General features: G+C 42.4%; 1 protein-coding gene across 1 annotated transcript in view; it reads left to right on the forward strand.

The window, feature by feature from the left end:
- The window catches only part of LOC141133429 (complement C3-like), a 731,058-nt gene that overhangs the window by 236,736 nt on the left and 475,870 nt on the right, over positions 1-18,452 (forward strand). The window contains exon 12 of the mRNA XM_073622815.1: positions 7,894-8,094. Coding sequence (XP_073478916.1) covers positions 7,894-8,094 — 201 coding nt within the window. The remainder of the gene's footprint in view (positions 1-7,893; positions 8,095-18,452) is intronic.

The following is an 18,452-nucleotide window of genomic DNA, read 5'->3' on the forward strand; positions in this document are numbered from 1 at the left end:
CTGGTATCTCTCCTCTCCTGCTATCTGGACCTTGGATACAGGAGATGGTTTGGATGTGTTCACAGCAAGGAAGCACGATCCCACCATTCCCTCCACGGCTCTCAAGTAAGTCTTTCAGCGTGGCTCTCCTGCAGGCTGGTTTGGAGTGTCCCAGTCACTGGAGAGCAAATTTCACGGCTGCCAACCAATGTAACGAGCCCCTTGCTCGCTCTGTTCCACTCTCCCGACATTCCTCTGCAGCTATAGAATCAGATTGCAGATCGCAACATCTGATGGTTCGGTCAGCCAATGCTCTGGGATTAGAACTTCAGCTATGTGCCATTCTAACCCAGTTGTGATAGCTCAGAACAAACACCAGGCAGGCTGTATGTAAGTTCAAACAGGATTCTCTTTTATTGCAATTTACAGGCTCCTTTATACACTAAAAGTGGAGGTGCATACCTCCGACTCATATTACTCTAACAGTACAGCTGTAACCTAATTAACCTAATTAACATGAGTTAATTAACAAATCCGTTTAGACAGACTAGATGACTCAGACATGACCTTTAGGACAGACTGGTCGTCTTGTAGCTTAGAACCCCCAATCAACATTATCACAATAGCAGAGTTAATTAAACACAAACCACAATGGGGATCTAGTGACTCTTAGATCCCATACTAGAGACTTATTTACAATACACATTTTAGCAGACAACAGACAGGTAGCTGGAATTGATGACATTAGCATTTAACAGTAGGAGTCCCAACGATATGAATCAGTCACTATTCCAATATGGCAAATCCAGGGGTCCCAGAGTCTGTGTGTCCTGGGAGACCAGGACCCGAATCCACAGTAATACCACCTCAAGGGTCCCCAGGCATACAGGTCACAAAGAGCACCGTTCCCCCAAATGCAAGGGCCCACGATCGATCGGCAAGAGGCTAGCATACAGTCCCCTCCAAAAGTCTCTGTCCCGGCTAGGTCTGTCACACCAGCTTTCTGCTTCCCTCCTCACTCTGATCGTGAGGAGAAAGAAAGCCAATAACTGACTTCTGTTTATTTCCGTGGTCATTGGCTGACAGCTGATCATGTGGTAAAGGGCCCGCTGTGATTGGCCCTTTACCCTGTTCTGTGGTCAGCTGATTTGGAAGGACTCGGCTGATCACAGAGTGCACCGCCCATGTGCCCCAACGGGCGTGCGGGCAGCACGATCATGGGAGGACATTTATTGACGCCCTCCCGGCACTGGAAGCCCACGCTGTAGCCATCATTTGGCTATAGCGTGGGTGGAAAATTGTTAAAATTCCAACCTTCTGGCTTTAAGAAACTTAAAAAAAAGAAAAGAAAACTGTAGTCAATTGCAACTATTTTTGCAGATCAAGCAGATAGATATGGAATTACTCAATTCTGAGGAAAATATTATATAATATATTGTACTTTGCAGTTCTAAAACAATCATTTGCATCAGATTACATCTGATAATTAGTCTGCAGTTAAAAAAAGAGTGCTTGTACACCTTGGTGAGCTGTTGCACCAACCTGGTTGACATGAATTATGGCTCCTACATGAGAGATGTCCCTTGAAACAAAGAAGAGGATTCAAGAAGGTAAATCATCATGCAATGTTGCAAAAGATGTTGGTTGTTCCCAGTCAGCTGTATCTAAAATCTGGACCAAGTACAAATCAAATGGGAAGGTTGGTAAAGAGAAGCTTACTGGTAGACCAAGGAAGATATCAAAGCGCCAAGATAGAAAACTTAAAGCAATATGCCTTGAAAACAGAAAATGCACAACAAAACTAATAAGGAACAAATGGTCAGAAACTGGAGTCAATAGGGGTTATTTACTAAAGGAAAATACACTTTAAACTGCAAGTGCACTGAAAGTGCACTTGGAAGTAAAGTCGCTGTAGATCCGAGGGGGACATGCAAGGAAAATAAAAAACAGTATTTTAGCTTGCACATGATTGGATGATAAAATCAGCAGAGCTTCCACTCATTTCAGATCTACCCCTTAGAATTAGAGTGACTGCACTTCCAAATGCACTTGCAGTGTAAAATGGATTTGCCTTTCGTAAATAACCCCCAATGTCTGTGACTGAACTGTAAGACATTGGGGGTTATTTACGAAAGGTAAATCCACTTTGCACTACAAGTGAAAACTACAAGTGCAAAGTGCACTTGAAATTGTAAATCTAAGGGGTAGATCTGAAATGAGGGTAAGCTCTGCTGATTTTATTATCCAATCATGTGCAAGCTAAAATGCTGTTTTTTATTTTCCTTGCAAGTCCCCCTCAGATCTACAGCGACTGCACTTCAAAGCGCACTTTCAGTGCAATTTCAAGTGCACTTTTCACTTTTAGTGCAAAGTGGAGTTGCCTTTAGTAAATAATCCCCATTGTCTAAAGGAAATGGGATTTACATACAGAAAAGCCAAACGAAAACCATCATTAACACCTAAACAGAAAAAAAACAAGGTTATAGTGGGCTAAAAAAAATCAATCATGGACTGTGGATGACTGGATGAAAGTGATATTCAGTGATGAATCTCGAATCTGCATTGGGCAAGGTGATGATGTTGGAACTTTTGTTTGGGGCCGTTCCAATGAAATGTATGAAGACGACATGCAAATTCCCATAATCATTGATGATATGGGGCATGTCAGGTAAAGGTACGGGGGAGATGGCAGCCATTAAATCTTCAATAAATGCAGAAGAAGTTTATATTGAAATTTTGGACACTTTTCTTATTCCATCAATTAAAAGGATCTTTGGTGATGATGACATCATTTTCAGGATGATAATGCATCTTGCCATAGGGCAAAAGCCATGAAAACTCTCCTTCAAGAAAGACATGTAATGTCAATGGCATGGCCTGCAAATAGCCTGGAACTCAATCCAATTGAAAATCTATGGTGGAAATTAAAGAAAATGGTCCATGACAAGGCTCCAACCTGCAAAGCTGATCTGGCAACTGCAATGAGGAAAGTTGGAGCCGGATTGATGAAGAATAGTGTTTGTCTATAGTTAAATCCATGCTTCAGAGAAATCAAGCTGTTATAAAAGCCAGAGGTGGTGCAACAAAGTACTAGTGGTGTACTGTAGTTTTTTTTAGGTTTTTTTTCATGATTCCATAATATTTTCCTCAGAATTGAGTGATTCCATATTTTTTTTCCCCTGCGTGATCTTCAAAAGCAGTTGCAATTGACTACAGTTTTCTTTCTTTTTTATTTTTTTTAAATGTGTCTTAAAGCCAGAAGGTTGGAATGGTAAATGAAAACAGTTTTTAGGCATGTCTGTGATTATTTTTTTTCTACATGATTAAACAAATGAATGAACATTTTCCAGGAGTGGTAATTCCATACTTTTTGCCGGGGTTTCTAATAGACCGCGCACACAGGCAAATGAGAACATTCCCAGTAGGTCTGGCACGCATATGACAGTTATGATTGCACCACACATGTGAGGTATCACCGCAAATGCCGGAGTGAGAGCAATAACTGCAGGGCCCTAATTTGTGATTAGTTCTAAGCTGTTAATCTGTAAAGGTTTTTAAAGAGTCATCTATGGACAAATTTAGTTACAGTACTTTGTTGCCATTTCAAGAGTGTGCACTTTTTTAAATCTTGATATGCTTGGTATCAATTTACTTGATGCAACATTATCTCTTATATTTTACCAAACAACTGAGTATTATTTTGTGTTTGCACACAAATTAATTTAAGGGTATTTTTTCCTAAAAATTTGCATTTGATAAATGGCTGCACAAATATTATGTGACATAAAACAAATTGTAACAGCCACTATTTTATTCTCCAGGGCCTCTGCTTTCAAAAAATATATAATGTAATGTTTGGGCATTCTAAGTATGTAGAATTATAAAATGCAGATTTTAACATGTATGTGAAAAATGTAAACATTGCACCAGTAGGCAACCAGCAATGTGATCAGACAAAAGTTATGGTGCTCAGCTTGCAGCTAAAAAGCCTCACACTGTACATACATTGGTACTTACCATATATATTTGAGTATAAGTTGACCCGAATATAAGCCGAGGCACCTAAATTTACCACAAAAAAATGGGAAAACGTATTGACTCGAGTATAAGCCTAGGGTGAGAATTGCGCAGCTACTGTAAGTGGAAAAGAGGGTCAACAATGCCCATTTGCAGCCTCACTGTGCCCATTTGCAGCCTCACTGTGCCCATTTGCAGCCATAGGTCCCCTGAACTTCAAACTCGGTAGTTAAGGGTTCCTAGATGCCCCCTAGCTGCAGCCAAAATTTGGGGTCTCTGTACCCAAAGGGTCCCGAAATGACATTGCTGCAGATGGACACAGTTGACCGACTTTGGGGCCCCGTATCTCGGGGCCACTTAGTGCTAGGCACCCCAAATTTGGAGTGCAAATCCAGTGGAACACTACAACATATCCAAAGCTGGGGTTTCTAGCACAAAGTGGCCCTGAGATACGGGGCCCAAAGTCGGTTCAGAAAATGTCAAGCACTTTTCTGCAGCAAAGAATGACATTTCCAGAACTGACTTTGGGGCTCCGTATCTCGGGGGCCACTTGGTGCTAGGAACCCCAGCTTTGGATATGTTATGGTACTAGTTCTACTGGGTTTGCACACCACATTTGGGTGTGATACGGGGCCCCAAAGTCAGTTCGGAAAATTACATTTTTTGCTGCAGAAAAGTGCTTGACTCGAGTATAAGCCGAGGGGACACTTTCAGCACAAAAAAATGTGCTGAAAAACTTGGCTTATACTCAAGTATATATGGTACTTACTTATGGGGTCACAGCAGTCAGTAGTGCTTTCATTGCTTAGGTGCTTACTCTGGGACAGTAAAGAAATATATCAACTAAACTGATTTCTTCTGATTAGTGGTTTGTTCTATTTCTTTTACACTTTCTTGCCTTTTTTGTGATGTCCAGCATTATTGTTCTTTTTATGTATTCTGACCTTCAGAATACCTTCAGAACTATGTCTGTCCCAAGAATACTGCTTAGCAATGCAAAAGCAGCTTGAAGCAGGTCAAAAGGAGGTCAATTGCAGATAAAATACACCTGTAATTAATTCTGTATGATCTTAGAAGTACTGTAAATCAAGCTGATGTTGAGGGGACTATCATATGTGAGGGCAGCGATGTCACACAGTGGGCAAACCCAACAGAGAAAGCAATGAACTTCAATCCACCGAACCCCTGCTAGAAAGAATTTTCCATTGTTAGTTTTTTCTCAGGCTGCATAATTATTTCCACTTTTGAACACAATGGCCCTGTATCTTTAAGCAGCAGTATTATGTAAAGCAAGGACCTCCAAACTATGGTCCTCCAGTTGTTGAGGAACTACAATTCCCATCATGCCTAGTCATCATGTCTGTAAATGTTAGAGTTTTACAATGCCTCATGGGACGTGTAGCTCCTCAACAGCTGGAGGGCCATAGTTTGGAGATCCCTGATGTAACGCATACCTCCCAACATTTTGAGATGGGAACGAGAGATGCCTATTAGCAAAAGCATGTAGTCATAGGACACACCCCCTGCCACGCCCCCTTAAAGATAATTATGCAAAAAAGAAAAAAATAGTTAAACCCACAAATGCTTTTTTTTACCACTATTATTCCTTTATATTGGCTTTTGACATTTACAGATGAAGCAATTTAGAAATTAGATGAAAGGTTTAGCACTGGGAAACACTTTCTGAAGGATAAAAAGTGCATTTTATATACAACTATATATCACAATGTAAATATTGTGGATGGGAACAGGAAGAAACCTGGCACATTCAACCCTTAATTGTTAAACACTAGTAGAAATATTTAGGATGGGACTTTAAAGGTGCAAACTTGTTTAAAGCAGAGTTCCACACGCTTTTTTTTTTTAAAAGTCAACAGCTACAAACACTGTAGCTGCTGACTTTTAATAAGGACATTTACCTGTCCAGGGAGCACGAGATGTCGCCCCCCTGAGACTGATCCATCCATCGGATCGGGTGCAGGTGCCAACATTCTAACTAAGGGAAACAGGCAGTGGAGCCTTGCGGCTTCACTGCCTGTTTCCTACAGCACATGCGCGAGTCGTGCATCGCTTTGTGAATGGCCAGCTGTCTTCCGGGACACACACAGGTCCCAGAAGACAGCGGGGGGGCTTGCTGCACAAAAGGATATGACGTTCTGCGCCGTGGCCCGGATGGATCAGAAATACACTATGTACTTCAGAAAAAGGTAGGAAGGAAACAATAAAAAAAAATTTAAAGCGGAGGTCCACACAAAAATGAAGCTTCCACTTTTCGGAACCCTCCCCCCATCCGGTGTCACATTTTGCACCTTTCAGGGGGGAGGGCGGGTGCTGATACCTGTATAATACAGGTATTTGAACCCACTTCTGGGCCTAGACCCCTGCAGAATCTGCAGGGGTCTACACCACTTCCCATCTCCCCACCCCTGCGCTGTCTGCTGGAAGACACGCGGGTCCCAGAGACAGCAGGGATCATTCGGATTGCGCAGCGCGACTCGCGCATGCGCAGTAGGGAACCAGGAAGTGAAGCCGCAAGGCTTCATTTCCTGACTCCCTTACCGAAGATGGCGGCGGCAGCATCTAAGGACCGAGGGACGATTCTGCCCCGGGTGCCGACATCGCGGGTGCCCTGGAAAGGTAAGTGTCCCTATTTTAAATGTCAGCAGCTGCAGTATTTGTAGCTGCTGACTTAAAAAAAAAAAAAAAAAAATTGGCGGACATCTGCTTTAATATCCAAAAACGAGGGGTGGAGGGGTGGTCTTTCGTTTAAGACTACCTCTCAAAAGTGGGTGGAACTCCACTTTAAACATGCTGCTGTTAAAAATAATATGTTTTTATGTACAAAATCGTTAAAACAGTGATACATTAGCGTAGCAGTACTGTACACATGTTGTACGTAAAACAGGGTCTCTGTAAATATGATCTTCTACATGTTTTGCCATCCTGGCTTCATCAGGAAGTACATGTGAGGGATGCTACTAAATGAAAAAAGAAAGAGTAAGAAAAAATATACAAAAATTCAAAAAACAATGACTTGAGATATATTGCATAGTGTATATATGTGTAGTGTATGTATATATATATTTTTTACTTTTGTATACGTTTTCTTTTTTTCTGCTACACTAATGTACCACTGTTTTCATGATTTTGTAAAAAAAAAAAAAAAAAACTTGTTATTTTTAACAGCAGCATGTTTGTTGACAAATTTGCACTTTTACTGTTTGTTCACACAGGGGTGACCTGTCAGCCTTACAAGTCGCGCTCCATTCATTGCAATGGAACCGTTCTAATAGGAGCGACTCAAGTCGCTCAAACCTAGAAGAAGGTTCCTGTACTACTTTGGGGCGACTTCGGTGCGGCTTGCATTGACTTCTATACAGAAGTCGTTTTGCAGGCTGCACTGAAGTCACGCTGTATGGGGCGGCTTCATAGTCGGATGGCTTTGAAGCCGCCCCTGTGTGAACCGGCACCTTAAAATCCCATCCTAAATATTTCTACTAGTGTTTTTATATACAACTATATAGATCAAATCAAAATGATGGACGAATAAGGAGGAAAGAGGGACATTGTTCCAAATCAGGGACAGTCCCAAAAAATCAGGGGCAGAACCTCAAAATCAGGGACAGTTGGGAGCTATGTGTAAAGTGTGCTGAATAGTGCTTAAGGCTAGCTAGAATCACATACTATTATATATCATGGGTTGTGAGACCACTTTAGAATGCTCCAGATTCCTTTAAGGTATCTTAAATGCTACTGCAACTTCATGAATTGGGGCCAATATACCTAATAGAAATAAAGAAAACTGAAACAAACAGTCTGGAGCACTTACATTTTTTACCTGTTTTTTACCTGTATTGTATTGCTCTTGAGTTGACTGTGCCCTCCATGTTTTATAAGGTGAAAACAGTTCAAGAGGGTTTACCCGACAAACGACAGGCAAATGCTAATATGACAGGCATAGCGTATAAACCGCTGCACGGAAGTGGAAATTATCTGCACCTTAGTGTGCCTTTGACTGAGCTGAAAATTGGAGAAATCGTTCAAGTCAGCTTCAACATCAAGAGCACAGATGTTCTCGTCCCACATGTGACCTACCTGGTAATGTGAATTTGAGTAATATATTGTGCAAGCCATTAGTTTTAATGAAAATCCTTTAGGCCAGTGTTAATTTTGGAAGCAAATTTTGATTTCAGTTTTAGTCTTAGGCCTCATGCACACTGGATGTTTTTTACAGCTGCTGTTTTTGGCTTCAGACATTTTTTTTCTGCAGCCAAAAAAAGCTCCCCGGCATGTTATCCTATGTGTCCATACACACATAGGCGGTTATCAGCAGTTTTTGGCTGGGGCGTTTTCTAGCTGGAGAAACCCCCCAGAACTAGTGGGTTTTGAGAGGAGTTTTTCAGCTGTAAAAATGCTCTAACTGAAAAAAAGCTGACAAATTTGGCTTTTCTGCATTTACCCGTGTTTTTGAGCCATACGCTTTTGTGGGAGTATCATTTTGTTAAAAAAAGCTAAAAAAAAACGCTACAGCTAAAACACGCACATAACATAAGAACATATTACAAAGTAATGTTGGTATGAACACGTAAACATATTACATATGACAATTGGGTTCAAGTACAATTTATAGAAGCATATGGTATCGATACATGTACTTATACTTATATAGTTTGTCAAAGTTGTAATTTTGTGCATACATTTGTTTAAGATCTAGCCATTTTTGTATGAAAGTGGTGTTGTTAAAAGTGGGATGTGACACATTGAGGATGATGGGGGAGAGGAGATAAAAAAAAAAAGGGGGGGGGGGGTGGAAAAAGCATAAAATGAATAGTGATTATTGTAGTAGTTTTTCAGAGATTCCTATTAAATTAATTTCTTGTGGATTGATTCTATTATTATGTAAAGATTGCTTTATAAGCCTGAGAGTTTTTGAATTCTGTCCATTTGTGTCATATTGATGAAGGCTAGTCTTTTGACTAAAATGCCATTTTAGTTTTATTCCCATTTTAGTCATCTGCATTTGTTTTAGTTTAAGTCATATTTAGTCGACTAAATCTGCAGTACATTTTAGTTGACTAAAATCAAATGGGTTTAGTTAAATTGTAATGCATTATTTAAGGATTTCTCTAGAATTTTCAAACTTATTATATACTCCGGGAGCAAAAAATTCTAATATGTTTTTATGTATTTAGGAACAAACTCACAGATACAGATTTAGCTGTTCTGGATGTCCAAGGAAGCCTGTAATGCACAGTGCTGTGATTTGGCCGCAGTGGTGGTGTACTCGTAGTTTTCCTGAATGTTACTCCTTGTTAAAGCTGCAGTCCCATAGACTACTATTAGGTTGCACATTTTTGTAGGGTTTTCTGAAAGCACACCAAAGATGCAGCATGCAGGACTTTTGGTGCGCTTTCAGAAAATGTGGCAAAAATGTGCAACCTAATAGCAGTCTATGGGGCTGCAGCTATAATCAGGAGTAACATGCATGAAAACTGCGAGTACGCCACCACTGTGGCCAAACCACAGCATACCAGTGTGAACCCAAAGGTTGTTCACACTTGCAGCAGGCACTGTCACCCCACTGAAAAGTGATCCATGCTCAGGTCACTTTTCAGAGGCATTTGACAGGCAGTTAGGCGGTGATATCGCATTTCCTCACTGCCTGTTTTTTTTTTTTTTTTTTTTTTATAATTCATTCTTTATTAAACATTTTTCTCTTATTACAATAAACATTTACATGGCTTATCTATCCAAGACAGAAAACAATATTCAATATCCTGGCTTATATCTACACGCCAACAACAAGAATGGCTCCCTCAACATCCCTCCTCCCCTCCCCCATACCCAAGGAAAAGAGAAGAAAGAAAGAAAAAAAGATTAGTTTAAAATCTTCAAGTGCTTGTGCTCTTAATAATAGGGAGAAAAAAAAAAAAAAAAAAGGTTTAATAAAAGTGCTATAAAAATAATTAGAAATCTTCCAATATTGTGCTCTGTATATGTGAGAGGAAAAAAAACCCCTTCCTTCAAGTGCTTGTGCTTTGTGTGTGTCATTAACTTATTACATGTGAGAAGAAAAAACAAAAACCCCAGTTTTATAAAAGTGTTTGTAAAAATAATTTAAATCTTCAAATATTAGTGCTCTATATATATTATTGACCTGTTACATGTGAGATAAAAGAAGGGAGAGAGAAAAAAAAAGGGGGGGGAGGGTAAACAATCCCCTCATTTATGAATGTGTTATAAAATAATTCCAAAATTTTCAAGTGCTTGTGCTCTGTGTATGTTATTAACCTATTACGTGAAAAAAAAAGGGGGGGAAGGGGGGGGGGGTAAACGAATGCCTCAGAGGGAGCCATACCGTACAGTTAGCATATGCCACATAATCCCAAGTTTAATTTAATAATCTGATCAAAAAGCAAAAAACAAGAAAAGAAGGTAAAAAAGAAATGTTGTGGATCATTCCCTACTTAGTTTCCCACTATCAGATCCCCCTTTAGAATTTGTCTTAGCTTCCGGCAATAGCATCTAATTAACTTTATCTAACACTTTATCAAGTTTTCCCACTTTGCCCATATTTTTTCAAATCTATCTTGTTTATTTCTGGTCTTATGAACCCACCTTTCTGCCTCCATCATCTCCTCCACCTCCCTTTTCCATTCTCCTAATGTGGTGTTTTAATGTTCACTAAGCATTAGTTTATACATTTGGGACAATAAATGATTGGGTTCTGATATCTTCATAAACATCTTCTCAAATGTGGTTAAAGTATTTTGGGGCCTTATTTGACGTTCTATTTTTTTTTTTTTTAATTGCATTTGGTTGTATCTCCATCCTGCCATCCTCATGTCTCTTTGTGATGATATCAATTCTGCTTGGGACATGAGAGTGCCTAGAGGGGCATATCTTAAACACTGTATTGTATTCCCTCCTCATTCCCATGGACCCAGCGCTCTCTTTTCTTCTCCAGGGGGGAACCATGTATAACCTCCCAATGGGGCTAAAGGAGATATTCTAGGAGCATATTTGCCAGTTTTATTTATTCTATCCCACACTGCCAGTGTGTTTTGAGTTAACCTCCCTGGCGGTATGATTCTGTCTGGAATTTTGTGCTGAAAGCGGTACAATTATTTTGCATGGAAATTTGATGCTATGTATTATAGGCCTGCAATTCTTAGTAATTACTTACTTAAACCTGACTAAACAAGACTCTAGTAGACATCCCAGATGTGATAAAGTTTGAAACACAAAATCATGATTTTAAATTTTTAAATAATATAATTTTATTCAATAATGTAATACAAACTAAAGAAATTTGTCAGACAAAGAAAATTCAATAAACATCCTGAGTGTGATAAATTTTAAAGCAAGGTACAGCACACAGTCCCACGTCACAATCCGGACAATAGAACCTGCTTTCTTTTCTGATTTTTTTTCCCTTGTCATCTCTGTGTGAACAGCAAACCACACACATCCTGGTAGGTGCTGCCTTTTTTGCGGTTGGCGGTATATAGTCCATAAAGTGCCGACCTGTTAGGCGTTCTGGGTTGGCAACACCAACAGCACGTCGTCCAGGTCTGTTCGCATCAACTGATGGCATCTGGTGTTTGGCAAAAATCTGCTCAGCCACCTTCCAGATAAAATCTGAATGAACAAGAGGCCTGTCACTCCCTGCTCGGTACAAGATGTAAGCGTTCCAAAGGCATTGTTCCAGAAGATGCCTGAAAATCTTTTTATAATATTTTTTCTGTTGTTTCCGCATAGTCGGGTAAAAGGTCATTGCCTGATCGGCTCGGTCGACACCTCCCATAGTGCAATTATAGTCTATGACGACTTGCGGCTTCAGCACATCTTTCCCACCTTTTGTGTGGACCGTGGCAGTGGAGGTATTGTGCACAGTGCTCATGAGACACACGTCCTTCTTGTCTCGCCAACGTATTGCCATCATCTTACCCTTCTGCCAGGCAACCATTTCTCCGGGTTTTAGTTTTTTCTTTCCAAACATAGATGGCATGTCACGTCTGTTAGGCCTAACTGTACCATAGGCATCCGTCTTGTTTTGGATCAAAACCTCAAACAGTTCCGGCGACGTATAGAAATTGTCCATGGTCACACAATATCCCTGGTTCAGTAATGGCTCCAGCAGTGTAAGGACAGATGATGTGGCCATCCCATAATTGCTGTACCTGGGGTTGAACTTCGTGCCTTTACCGGTGTAAATGACCGAGTTCCATATGTACCCGGTGGATGACTCGCAGAGCATGTATGATTTGATGCCAAACCGCGCTCTTTTGGATGCAATATACTGGATCCAGCTTAGGCGTCCTTTGTAGGCCATCAAACTCTCATCCACGCTGACGTCCCTTTCTGGCACGTAGGCCCGCTGGAAATTGTTCCCAATAATTTGGCATACCTCCCAGATTTTTTTTAGCTTGGGCGCAGGATGCGTGGCCTCATCAAACTCTTCATTGTTAGTGAAGTGAAAATATTTCATGATGAGGGAAAAACGGTATTCGGACATCACAGTACCAAAAAACGGAGTGGCTAATAACTTGTTGGTGGTCCAGTACCATTTCTGGCGTGGTTTCCCCACCACCCCCTGAAGAATAATGAGTCCGAGAAACAGCCAGATGTCCTCTTTAGTCACCGGTTCCCACCTTCTGCTTCGGGAAAACCTGGCATGCAGCGTAGCGGATTGCTGCTGTTGGTAGCGATTTGTCTCTATGACAATTTTTTCAATTACCTCCTCTGTGAGAAATAATTGCAGGTATGCCAGAGGGTTGCCACGCTCAACTTCGACCTTCATCCCAGGTGATCCAGTGAAGGGAAATCTTGGCGGCGCTACCTGGTCCGTATCGCACTCAATAGGGCACCAAGTGCGCACATCGCTGATGTCAGGTGCAGGATCATCACCGCTGTCATCGCTGTCACTTGTCAGCTCAGTGTCAGACGACAAATCTCCCCACGACTCACTATCGCTGAGTTCTGGGAGCAACTCCATGTCGTTGTCGCTGTCGCTGTCATTCAACTGCTCCAAAGGCGATTTTGTAGCGAAATGGCGCTTTTTGGATTCCATCTTATTATATTTTATTGGAGGCAAGGGGCACTGGGGCAAGGGGCACTGTATCAGTGAGATCTGAGATGATACAATGTAATCCTCTCAGATTACACTGTATCACCTCTTTTTATATGTGTGTTATTGTGTTGTGAACTTTTGAACTTTTTGAATTTCCCGCCTAGTTCCGCTCCCGTGCGCCGCTGCTGCTCGCAGGGAACGGAACTAGGAAGTGAGATGCTGTGATCGCGCTGGCGATCACAGCGGAGCACAGCCGAGGACAGTGGAGGACAGTGGAGGGCATCGCTGGAACCCAGGAGAAGGTAAGGGCTCCGCTGGATGCTCTGCACTGTTACCCCGAGCGTGACTCGGGGTTACCGCTCCTGACAGTAAAAGTCAGACCCGAGTCACGCTCGGGATTACCACCAAGGAGGTTAATGGAGATGTCCATTTAGATAGTCCCCTATCCTTGGCTGTTATCCATGGTGCTCCCGCTAAATCTCTTTCTGCCATGTTTTCTTCAATCAACACCCATGCTTTGTTTTCAGAGTCATGACACCAGTTTAGTATGTGTACCAGGTTCATTGCTCTGTAATACATTGCAATGTCTGGCAACCCTACTCCTCCCTCCTCTTTCCTTCTGCGTAGGATGTTATGTGCTATTCTAGGATTTCCGTTCTTCCATATGAAGGATAGAAATTCTTTGCATACCTTTTTAAAAAATACTTGGGGGAGTGGTATGGGTACTGTGTACAGTATGTATAATAATCTAGGTATTATGTTCATTGTAAGGGTGTTGATCCTCCCAAACTTTGTTAACATATGTCCTTTCCACCTATGCAAATCCTCTATTATTTTGGCGAGTAGGGGACTATAGTTTTGTTCATATATAAGTTTTACAGATATATGCACTCCCAAATAAAACAAAGATTTCCTGTTCCAAATAAACGGGTAGTTAATGATGATGGCACATGACTGGGTAAAAATACCGATTTCTCCAAATTTATTTTAAAGTTTGATAATTTCCAATATTTTGTCACCTCCTGCATCACTTCTTTAATGGATTCTTGGGGCTTTGAAAGAAAAGATAGCAAATCATCAGCGTAAGCTGATACTTTGTACTCTCTAGGTCCAATTCCTGCTCCCTTTATTCCTTTATTTCCCTTATTTTGCATAGGAGATGTTCTAACACGAGGGCAAATAATATTGGGGACAGTGGACAGCCTTGCCTTGTGCCGTTTCGTATATCCAAACCTCCTGATAAGGTCCCATTAACTTTTACCCTTGCCCTTGGTCCAGCATATAGTGCTGATACCCACCCCATCATCCGTTCCCCCAGCCCTATTCCTCTTAGTACTTCCGTCATAAATATCCAGTTCACTCTATCAAAAGGCTTTTCGGCATCCATTGATAGCACTACCCTTGGTGTTTTATTAGGTCCATTGTGTATCCAATGGAGAACATGAAGGGCTGAATAGTATTATCCTTGGTTTCTCATCCCATCATGAACCCCATTTGGTCAGAGTGTACCAACTGTATTACTTTATCCTGCAATCTAGTTGCTAATATTTTTGCTAGTAATTTGGTGTCTGAATTCAAAAGGGAAATAGGTCTATAGTTTGCCCAATATTGTGGGTCTTTCCCAGGTTTTGATATTACTGTCACAAAGGCCAGCAAAGCTTCTGGGGGGTAATGGGTTGGTAGCTGTAAGTTGATTAAAGTAATTGCAAAGTGGTATAGTCAAAATATTAATACATTTTTTATAATATGCATTTGTTAGGCCATCTGGCCACGGACTCTTCCCCATTGGTAAATTTTTTATCACATTTTTTATTTCCTCTACCGTAATCTGCTCCTCTAACCTCTCCACTACTTCCAAAGTGAGGGGTGGTAATGCAGATTCTTTAATATAGTTTCTAATTTCCTCCACTTGGTCCCCTTCTTCTAATCCTGACGAGTTTGGCTGGATATTATATAGGCCCTTGTAGAACTATTCAAATTCCATAGCTATAGATTTTGTATCTATTATCTGTTTGTTACCTACTCAGATATTATGAACATGGGAAATTTCTTGTTGTTTTTTTTTAGTTGTCTGGCTAATAGTTTACCACACTTGTTCCCATGCTCATTAAATCTATGTGCAAAGACTCTATATTTGTCCTTATCCCTTCTACCCAGATATGTGGAGAGTTTTATTCTAAGCGTTTCCAGCTGTTTTTATATTTGATCTCTAACTCATGTATATTTCTTAATAAGTCCTCCATCTCCTTCCTTTTCTTTTTCTTAACTCGCGAACCATGAGCTATCAATTCCCCCCTAATAACAGCTTTATGGGCTTCCCATATCATTTGTTCTGATACCTCTCCTGAGGTGGCATGATGGGACTGTGACATCATAAGGGGCGGGGTCACCAGGTGACAGCACCCGGTGACCATGGCCCCATGCCTATATACGTCATCGCGCACCACTCACACAGCATTACAGTGGGAGACAGCGTCGTGTCAACATCAGAAGAAGAGAAGAAGGAACAAGACAGGGAAGACCGAGCCACCGCTAGCAAAAGAGCGGCAGAAGATAATGGAGGAGCCCGGCAGAAGAACCGGACACCGGGAGAAGAGGCCGGAGAGCGGGAGAAGAAGCAGACACCGGGAGAAGAGGCTGAAGAGAGTGGAGAAGTCGGAAGAAGACCCCCGAAGTCGGAAGAAGACCCCTGGAGCTGCCTAATAAATTACTATAAAACCTGTGTAGTGTGTTTTTTTATTGACACTTTTTCCCCCAGGTGAATGGGTAGGGGTATGATGTACCCAATACTCATTCACATAGGGTTGGGGGGGCCGGGATCTGGGGGCCCCCTTATTAAAGGGGGCTCTCGGATTCCGATAAGCCCTCCACCCGCAGACCCCGACAACCAATGGCCAGGGTTGTTGGGAAGAGTCCCTTGTCCTCATCAACATGGGGACAAGGTGCTTTGGGGTGGGGGGGCCCGCAGGGCACCCCCCTGCCCCAAAGCGCCCACCCCCCATGTTGAGGGCATGCGGCCTGGTACGTTTCAAGAGGGGGGGGGCGCTCGCTCATCCCCATCCCCTTTCCTGACCAGCCGGGCTGCGTGCTCGGATAAGGGTCTGGTATGGATTTTGGGGGGACCCCCATGCCGATTTTTCGGCGTAGGGGGTTCCCCTTAAAATCCATACCAGACCTAAGGGCCTGGTATGCCCCTGGGGGGAACCCACGCCATTTTTTTATTTAAAATTTGGTGCGGCGTTCCCCCTCATGATTCATACCAGACAGCTGTCAGCACTGTTTGTCGCTCATCGCGAAAGGAAAAAAAGTTTTCCTTTCCCGATCAGCAAGCCAGCTGGCTACCGTGACGGGGCTCGCAGGTGTCAAATCTTGCCGATAACAGCGGAGAGATTGACACAATATCGCGGTCACCTACTGTATATGCAAAAACCATCTGACGGACAAGGGTACAGGGAATGCAAGGTTGCAAGGAAGGGGGATCTCAACAGGGTACTCGAATAGAAGCAAAGCAGGGGAAGGCAGGAACAAGGCAGAGAGGTACAGACTGGATCAAGCTAGGAATCAGGAACAGACAGCAAGGAAGGGACCAGAATCGTGACGCACTGGGGGAAGGGAGGAGAAGCCTTAAGTAGCCCCCAGGCAGCTGAACATTAATTACCGTAGTCTGATTACACCAGCCTGCTGGCTCCTGGGAGACACCTGCTGGTGGACACTGGAACTGCAGCAAACAGCCCAGAGCAGGATAGTGTGACCAGCAGGTGAACTTAATCCTAACAGATCCCCCCCCCTTAAGGAGCAGCCTCTGGATGCTCCATAGGGCCCCACCACCAGGGTCTGCAACCTGACTGAGCACTCCACTGTCCATGTCTGAAGGCCTGGTGAGAACCCCACTGCCGGGGTCCCAAAACTGGCTGGGTTTTCTGCTGGTCAGATCCCCAAGGAGGCACAACACCAAAGGCTTATTCTCAAAAGCAGCCTGTGTCCCAATGCTGGAACACCAAAGGACACCCGACTGCCCAATGCCAGAGTCCCTGGTCCGTGCAGGTACCCTGATGCCAGGGCATTCCTTCACGACAGGACCTTCACTCCCTCTGTTGCAAGAAGCCGCTCTGCACTGTACCTGTCCCTCGTGTCTACCCAGCGCATAGGTTACCCCACTCGGGTCCCCAAATGCACCAGGGATCGCAGAGATGACGCAAAAGTCTGAACAGGATATGATGAAAATACTCCTGCTCTTGTGAGATCGTTTGCTGTAAAACAAAGGTAGTATTGTAGTCAGTGGTAGGACTGGGGAAGATGATGGAGCGTGTCCCGCTGCCTTAGCTGACCGGGGGTGGTCTAGAAAGGACTGTTTAGTAGGAAGTGGATGGAAGGCGCGTGATCGGACGCTTACATCAAGAAATGTATGGTTTATTTATGTAAAGGAAATACAGACATATAGACATATAGATATAAAATCATACAAATACTACATAATATTATAAGGGGGGGGGGGTCTCTGGGGACCCTGATGTAAGTAGGGGGGCTCTCTAGGGACCCTGATGTAAGTAGGGAGGCTCTTTGGGGACCCTAATGTAGGGGGAGGCTCTATTCAATAAATATTGTTTGTTTGAACCTCATTCTGTTCTATATTGTTGTACTTATTCTTTGACTGTTTTTACAGAAGGGAGGATTGTATTGGGAGCAATGAAGTGTCAGGTGAGACTGTGTGGCAAATGGTTTACATAGCTCACGGCATCACGGGTCAGGTAGAGGGCCCCTTAGCAGAATTTTGCTTGGGGTAACGGCACTGCAAGGGGAGCTTTCGATGGATTGCATACAGGGGAAGTGTCCTTACTGGTGGCAGGGTACTTGTGTGACTCATCTTGCACTGGGGATATGATGCATTAAGGTGAAAAAACACAAACCTTTACAACCCTTTTAATCCTAAAACTGTGATGCCATATTCCTATTACAAGGGATGTTTACATTCCTTGTAATTGGAATAAAAGTCATCAAGAATTAGTATTTTTTTTTAAAAAGCATCAAAATAGAAAAATAAAGGTAAAATAAACAATATAAAGATTTTTTTTTTTTTTAAAGCGCCCCCGTCCCTGCGTGCTCTTTTGCAGAAGTGAACGCATATGTAGGTCGCGCCCACATATGTAAACAGCGTTCAAATCACACATGTGTGGTATCTCGGCGAACTATAGAGCGAGAGCAATAATTCTAGCACTAGACCTCCTCTGTAACTCTAAACAGGTAACCTGTAAAATGTTTAAAGAGTTGCCTATGGGGAATTTTAAGTACCAACGTTTGGCGCCATTGCACGGTGTGCGCAATTTTAAAGCGTGACATGTTAGGTAGCTATTTACTCAGCATAACATCTTTCACATTATGCAAA

This window comes from Aquarana catesbeiana, linkage group LG03 (assembly GCF_042186555.1).
Source record: "Aquarana catesbeiana isolate 2022-GZ linkage group LG03, ASM4218655v1, whole genome shotgun sequence".
Taxonomy (NCBI): Eukaryota; Metazoa; Chordata; class Amphibia; order Anura; family Ranidae; genus Aquarana; species Aquarana catesbeiana.